Source organism: Phlebotomus papatasi, chromosome 3 (assembly GCF_024763615.1).
Source record: "Phlebotomus papatasi isolate M1 chromosome 3, Ppap_2.1, whole genome shotgun sequence".
Taxonomy (NCBI): domain Eukaryota; kingdom Metazoa; phylum Arthropoda; class Insecta; order Diptera; family Psychodidae; genus Phlebotomus; species Phlebotomus papatasi.
The window spans coordinates 206732-214987 of record NC_077224.1 but is presented as its reverse complement, the minus strand read 5'-3'; the positions used below and the strand labels follow the sequence as shown (position 1 = coordinate 214987).

At 35.4% G+C, this 8256-nt stretch overlaps 1 protein-coding gene across 1 annotated transcript; it reads left to right on the top strand.

Annotated features, from left to right (window-relative positions):
* The first annotated feature begins 1759 nt into the window (after positions 1-1759).
* LOC129806363 (uncharacterized) lies at positions 1760-5440 on the top strand. Its single transcript, XM_055854917.1, has 3 exons — positions 1760-1965; positions 2278-2600; positions 4466-5440. The coding sequence occupies exons 1-3, from the start codon at positions 1894-1896 to the stop codon at positions 5034-5036; spliced, it is 966 nt and encodes a 321-aa protein (XP_055710892.1). The 5' UTR covers positions 1760-1893; the 3' UTR covers positions 5037-5440.
* The last annotated feature ends 2816 nt before the right edge of the window (positions 5441-8256 follow it).

Here is an 8256-nt window from a genome sequence, read left to right as displayed (position 1 = left end):
CGTATCAAAGTCTATGTGAACGAAACGAATGTGCGAATGCGAAATGATTTAAGGTCTGGAAAAAGGGGTAGCCATTGAACATCTAACCTATCTTTTCTTTCTTTACCTTAGCGTTCAAAGGTGCCCTCTTAAATCTCCCTTAATTCCTGCTCACTTCTTTATCCTAATTGCCCTATAAATAGAAATCTCTCACACTTCTATTACAATATTTCCTGGATTTTCTACTTGCAGGTAATTCTTTTCATCAACTTTTCAAAGATCAATCCTACTCGTGTTCGTCCTTCAGAAATCTTTGTCTCTCTTTTCTATCCTATAAAATATAAATAAATTCCCCTTGTAACATAATCTAGTTTTCTTCTAATTTTATTTACAAAATCACTCAATTTCTGCAAATCTATATCTCTTAGCGTCCTTTACAGCAGAATTCCCTCTAAAAACTGACACTTCTACGCTTCTTTTCCATCTGGCAACTCCTAACCATAAAAACAACTCTAATCTATAAAGGCTGACCCCCATAATTATTTAAATTCAAATTTAGAATATGCAACAATTTCTTTAAAAAAATTCTAAAGAATAATAAATATTTCTAAATACATTAGAAGGACGATTCATAAGACGCCAAGAGTTATTATTAATCAGTTGTATTAATAATAATATTAATAATGGTGGCACAACTTTCCATGGAGGAACTAAGGCCTTCCCGCAAGGGGAGTTCGGAACGGAACATCCATTATTATTATTATTTCTTATACAGGGATCAAGTGTGCAGTGAAGCTCACTGGATGTAATTCGAACGCCTTTAACGCCAGATAAATTCCTGGTGACCTAAAAGGGATTCGAATACGAGGGCACTTGCATCATAGAGCGAGTGCTCTACCACTTTACCCATTGAGTGCATTTATCAGTTGTGGAGTACAGCTAATTGGAAGTGCATGAAAGTCTTTTTTTAGGGTAAGTAGTAGCTTATGTTTATTTAAAAGAAGTTTTTTCTTTAAGAAAATCTTCTCATCATTGGCTATGTTTATACGCTAAGTTAAATAAATCTCAGATTCATTTAATTCCAAAGCGTTAAATCCGAAACGTCATGCTTTTTTACGTCATACATTTTTTATCCTTTTTACTGAACAAAGAATTTAAAAATATTGTGATTTCTTTCATTTTTTCTTCATTTTGACTTTTGTGTTAAATTAGCGAACAAACAATTCTATATTAAGAATTAAATAATTTTTATTTAGATTAGTGATCCAACAAGAGATGATTCCTCCAGCCCGGAATCCAATTCTGTTCTGTTTACTTTTATTCCGTATCTCAATAACTTATCATTTTATTTAATAAAACTATAAATTTTTACCTGGAATTTTTCTGACTTTATGGAGTTTTCTCAGGACTTCTTCATCATTGTAAAATGAAAAATAAAATGTGTGTTTTTTTTACTTTCTGGTCTATACTTTTGATCGAAGTAAGATAATCTAGCCATGTCGCATATAAACCTGGTCACTTTTCACGCTCTTCACTGCACATTTAACTGAGATTCCTATACTTAAAAATATAAAGATGGAAGTGTGTTTGAAGGCAGAACATCTTACAACTCCCAGGTTTTCAGAACTTCAGAGAGAACATTGTATAAGGACATTTCTTACCATCAGAATGATCAGAAAAAATAAAATTTATTTCTATAAAATGATTGCTGCAATTTCTACAGTTATTCTGATTTTAAATTAAAAAATGAATAGCCCGAATAGGCCTTTGCTGTCACTTGAGTTTTATTCTGACAGCACACTCACAGTTTTTCCCCTGCACAGCAAAACGGAGGGTGTTTTTTGTTTCTGCGTCGTGAAAATTGCAATTTTCTTGTGGAAAAGTTCCTCTTGATAGCCAATTTAAAACACCAAAATGACCATCCTGACGTCAGGAAGTGAGAAGAAGAATGTGGAAGTGACTGTGGTACCTCTTGTCGTGGACAATGTAAGTGAAAATTCTGCTTGAATTGTTTTGGGAAAATGGACCGTCACGCGTGTAAAATGGTTGGAAAATAGATTTTCTGTCTTTTCCATTATAAGCTCATTTACCGATATTTATTTTGGGGCTCTTCGGTTCATCCAGAAAACCCCTATTAATATCCATGCAACATTTAGAGGAGTGGTTTTTCTAGAAATTCCTTTGCATTGATAAAATTGGCAAGAAGTCATAATTATTTGATAAGAAAAGCCATTTCCATCTTAATCAATTTTACATTTTTTTTCTCTCGCTGCGGGCGTTGCAAATTGCTCACCAAAGGAGTTGAATAATTCCAAAGAACTGAACAGCGTCCGGGTGTTGAAGCCCATCCGGGAGATTCGACCACTGGAGAGACAACCATGGGCAATGACAAAGATTTTTACTATTGCCCTGATTATTATGTCTCTAGGAATTCTTGGTGGGAATTTCTTGGCTCGCAGTCTAGCCCGATCACACGTGGAACGTATGCGCTTCCACGGTTTCTGCGGAGTTCCCTACGATAGCAATCTCGTGGACAACAAGACAATGATGCTCTTCAACAGCAAATTCCGCTACGAGGACCAAGATCTTCCTCTGCTCTCCAGAGCTATGGCATTTTTCGGGTAATCTTTTACATTATCTAAAACCAATTTATATAGCAACATTTATATAGCTTTGGTAAAAAGGAAATTAATAAGTGTCAATTGATAATTCGTCATTCTATTCCTCGGATTGACCTCTAAATTAAAAGGCTACGGTAACAGAGTTGTATAGAAAAATCAATATAATGACTTGTGGCAGTAATTGCCGAGCTAAAATTGACCCATATTTCCATGCAGATTATCAGATAGATTTGGTAAACAGCGGGAATACAGGCCTATTCTAAATTCCTGGCGAGATAAGAATAAAGATTCTCAATTTCCAGCATTCACTATCATTATTTATTAATTTAAAAAATTAGGAGATGTGAGGACAATTCAGTTATGAATAGCAAATGGGATTTTAAGACTGTTTTACAAGAGGATGGGATGTTCGAGAAAGTTCCCCAAAGTGGGGCAGTTACAATCAAAAATGGTTCAGTATCAAAGAATGATAAATCATATCAGTAGCCATTCAGCCAGGGGTATATCGAAATTAATTAGGGTGAATGGTGGAAAGAGAGACACTTAAGAAAAAATTCAATTTCAAATGCATTTTTAAACTGAATAAATAATTATTTTTTACCATTTTTTTGTATCATGGGATTCTTTGACAAATATTTTAACAGAATCTTAACAGTTGTTATTAAATATTGCAACCGAATAATCGGAAAATTCACGGAAATTAAAAAATAACACATTTTGAAAAGATGGACAAAATTTTGGAAAGTTGGACAAAAACTTTTGGAAAGTTGGACATTGTGATATTAATGACAAAATATGTAGATAATCAAATGTTGAGGGTTTTGTCTGTATACTTGCACATTTGATGGTTATGCTAATCCCTCCTTTATGTCCGGGTAACAGTTGAGGAACGCTAATTACCAAGAACTTCTTGGACGCCCAACCAAAAAGAGGTTCTGTAAATTTCACAGACTTCTCGCGCTGTCCAGCAGTTATAGCTTTAAAGCGGATGCAATTTTTAACACATTTCAATTCCCCATCCGTCCAAATCCTTTTCCACTTGCTTTGGGAGTTCTGTAGAGGCTCCCATTTGTCTTTATCCAGGAGTTTTTGCGATATTTACTATCCATTCTGTCAGAAAAAGTTGTCTTCGAAATCTGGAAATCCTTTAAGCCTTTTCCAGGAGATTTTCTCCTTAACAGCTGCTAACTGCTGTTGCAACTATTTCTCCAGATACTTAAGGATCTTTCTCGTTCTTGTTAACATGATTTCACTGCACAAAACCACCAAATTCATTCACAAAATCAACTTGTCCAAGATTTCATAAAACTTGTTTTGAATGCAACACGAAATTAAATCATTTTTCTATCCTTTTTAAATGTAATATTTCACAAATATTTTTTATTTACCTTTTAAATGGATGTATGTCCTTCGATTTTCACGGCGGACTTAACTATATTTCATAAATTATGCCGAAAAATCAAACAAAACACTTTGATATTTTCCTAGCAACTTCCATAATGACAACTACCGCGTCAAGAGGTTATGGATATCACGCATGCAATACATTTTTTAAATTCTTCTTGCAAGTCATCCTTTGAGTGTTTAATAACGACTTTTGCATTTTTAATTTCTCAAATAATCATAAAATTAGGTTTAATAATCTTTTTATCGAAAATTGAAATATTTAATTGATTTATTATCAAGTTTTTAAGGAGGTGTCTCACATTCCACACTGCTTTGTCCAACTTTCCAAACTGTCTCGCTTTAGGCAAATGACCCTATAGTTGAAAATTGAGAAAAAATGAAACCAGCAAAACTGACCCATTCTCCTTCCATCTCAATGACATTTTCATGAGAAACAATAATAATTGTTGCCTGTGCAGGAATCAACCATCCTTGAATGGGCGAATTGATGATTTCCGCTATGATATTGAGGAGGAAGAGAAGTTAGCTCAGAAGTTCTTGAAGGAGGAACTGGAGCTGGACTTGTCCGATGAGGAGAGTTATGCACGAATTGATGTGCCAGACTTCAAGAATGGTCGTCCGGGACGGTTTTTGCATGACTTCAAGTTCAATCAGTCTGGTATCATTGATGCCCAGAATGGCAGGTGCTTTGTGATGCCGCTGGACAGAGATGTTGTCCTACCGCCCAAATCCATGAGGGATCTGGTGATGCGTATCTGGAATGGGTACTATGACATTGATACCAGTGTCATTCGCAAGGAGATGCGTGTTATAATTCCAGAAATTGAAGATTTATCCACTGTTGCACCAACAATTTCCAATGAGTGCAAGAATATGAAGATTTTCCGTCTCGAGAAGATTGAGCATGATTTAGCAAAGAGATCAGTGGATAGTGATTCCAAGGATACATTCATGGAGTTTACTGGGAAAATGAGTGAGGTTAAATTGCATAATATGCGAGAACTGGAGGAACACATGAAGAAGAAGTAGAAATTAACAAATAATCCAAAAGAAAAGTGAGATAGAAGTCTCAATAGAAATATCCCTTTCATTCCTCTCCACATTATTGTGACTTTACACCTTTAATTAGATTTTTCGCTAGGAATGAAGTTTTTCCACAAAAAAAAAAAGAAAATAGAATTTTAAAGAAATTACAGTGGGAAAAATGAATTATTTGGAAAATAGCATTTTTAGACTTCTCACACTGAACATCGATGTTAAATTTTTCCTTTGGACTTGGATGTCTAATTTTGCTCAAAAGTATTAATTGTGTATATTCCCCTGATTTTTTTAAAGAAATATTTTGCTGATAAAAAATCGTGTAAATCCCGCTGTGAATCCAACAAATCGAATGTAATCAATTAACGCTAATAAATGGTTGATTGAATACAAAATTCTATTATCTAAATGGCATTCCCGGAACTTTCTCTGCGATTTCATTAACGCCGAAAGGGCCGAAAGTCTTTATTTTTAAGTTCGCCTTTTCAGAATGTTGGAATGGTCTTTGGTGCAGGTATTTTTACGCACTCTCATCAGTGTTCCGCTCAAAGGACGTCTCTTGGCCATTTAAAACCAAAATATACAGGACCATTTGTAAAATCCATTGTAACGGTCTTGAAGTGGCACCGATGACTTGCACACGTCGCACAGGTCGCTACTGGATTTCGAAAGACGGACAAATACCTAAAAAGCTATGGAATCTGGAATCGCAGGGAACAAAAATAGAGAGGCCATCCCAGAAGGACATGGAAAGACGTAGTGTATATTGTCCTTAAAGAACGGGAGTGTGATTCGATGACGTAGTACCACGTAAAAATAAAGTAAGTAACCAAGGGAAAAATTTAGTACCTTCAAATGAGTTAGGTCCGGGTGGATTTTGCTATAAAGGAAGCTGTTATTCAGAGATGAGTTTTTAGACTCCTATTCTCCTACTACTATTACTCAGAGCCCCTAGACCTAGAGACTTGGGATTCTCGGGAGACCTCCCCTTCCATAAATCAACCATGGGAGCATTAATATGCCTCTTATTTTCCTACCACCCCTCCAAAACCAAGTTTTCTTTGAGATTACTCGAAAGCGCGTCGTGCATTTTTTTTTTTAAATTCTTGTATATTGAAAAGAAATGCAGTGTATCCAGTTCATCTAGGGGAATCGCTTTTAATGGGCCTCCGCCTCCAGTTGTTCCCATGTCCCTTTTATTACTGGAAAATATGTTTTTCACTTTTTGCTTCTTGTCTGTCCAGCACTTTCTCCATACCAGCTCGGACCGTGTGGGTGGCCTGGCCCTGAAGCATTGAGTTTCTCTGTGAGTTGGGTCCACAATATTTTGTGATGCTTCTTCCCCTGACTCGTGTCTGTCATATTCCTCTCAAGACCTTTATGCGCATTCATGAATTCCGCCATGATTTTTCTCTGTGCAAAGTTTATTTTTGGTGCTCTTTCCATTTTGATCTTAAAAGAATATACATTTAATGATAATTATTATTAATAACAATAATAAGAAATAGTAAAAGGAGTGAAATAAAAGAATTCTGAGAAAATATTTTTCACTCTGACAGAACAAATCGACAGCTCCAGAGATGTCGATATATTAGTGGCGATAATTATCGACACTAGCGACAAAAAATGCAAGTTATCATCTCGATCGCCCCGACACTCGACACTAGCAATGGGATAATTCGAGAGAGTTATCACTTCCCCCCAGGTTATTTTAAATTTTTGAATCAATTTTTTTCAAAATTTAACGTTTTCATAAAGATTGTTAAAAGAAATTAAAGTCGATAACCTTTAACCTTGTCCTTTTTTAGAACATTAATGAGAAACAATTCTCTTTTTATTTAATCGATAACGCAAAGAAGAAAGAGGGATATGGACGGCGGGGAGCATTTCATTCATGAATACAATAATTTAAATTAAATATTTGTATTATGTGCAACAATAAGAAAATAACTACTCTCAAAAAGTTGATCTCTTTTCCTCATCTCAATTTATCCGAGCAAATAATTATGGTATTATAACCTTCTAAATATTAGTCCGTGAGGTCCATGGCATTAATTCATATAAATAAATAATTGGAAAACACTTGTACAATTCCATTAAAATGTGGACGATCGCCTTTAATAGAATTTTGGAGCAACAAAGATTGTGCGACGATTGCAAATTTTTGGTATAAAAGGCAGGAGTTCTTGAGCAAATGGCATCAGTTAACAGAATCATATTCAGTATCGAGTAATTGAAGAAGAAAAAATAAAAAAAGAAACCATGAAGTTTGCTGTAGTAATCCTTGCAATCACCTTGATCATCGCGTTTGTGGATGCTACTCCTCAGAATGGTAGTCCTGCATACGGGGAGTGCGTCGGGACTTGGACGAAGCAAATATGTGCTACACATGATTACGAGGCAAAGTGTAAGAGGTGCTGTAACATGATTCTTAATCAGTGCTGCAGAGATGAGCCTGACAACTTTGAAGAATGTTTTGATAGGGATTATACGTGTGAATGTTAAACTAACTATATAAAAAAGCCACTGAAGTGACATAAAACTCCTATAAGATTCACCAAACATCTTTGTAGAAACAATTAAGAATAAAGGACCCTAACTGCATTTAAATTTTTAATATCATATTGTAGGCTTATTATTATTATTAATCGTATCGGAATACTTTATTTTTTATTACTACAATGTAATTATTACTGTTGTATTCCGTGATGGAAGAATCCGCTAAGTCCAATTTTGTGTAGACCGCCGAGACCGCCCCAGCAGCGCCTTCTCCGTAGTATGGATGCTTCCATGTTCCCAGAGTGTTTTTGGACAGAGGCAGTGCATTTTATTACTAATAGTGAATAAAATGTCTTTTCCTGACATTAAGTTGCTTGCACCGGATGGGACTCGAACTCACAACTTTGCGAATCGAATCAGAGATCTTGTCCGCCCAAGATCCAACGGTCTTGCCTATTGCGCCACTGAGATCCCCTCTGAATTAGACTATCCTCCCCTAAAGTTGCATTCTTCAACGATATTGTAAAAATGGTCAACCGGTTTAAGTCAACCGGTTTCATCAACTTATGGATGAATTTTACAAGAATATTTCCATGAAAAATTCAACTTCTTGTAGAATTTTCAATTAAAGTTGATATTTGAGCATGAAAGAGGTGAGATTAGAAACAAAAAAAGTTTGAGCAGAGTTGCGATTTCATTGAATCTTACAATG

Coding starts and splice junctions, on each gene's coding strand:
- LOC129806363 (XM_055854917.1), top strand. CDS start 1,894: ATGACCATCCTGACGTCAGGAAGTGAGAAGAAGAATGTGGAAGTGACT. Junction 1,966..2,277: donor TACCTCTTGTCGTGGACAAT/GTAAGTGAAAAT, acceptor TGCTCACCAAAG/GAGTTGAATAATTCCAAAGA. Junction 2,601..4,465: donor AGAGCTATGGCATTTTTCGG/GTAATCTTTTAC, acceptor TTGCCTGTGCAG/GAATCAACCATCCTTGAATG.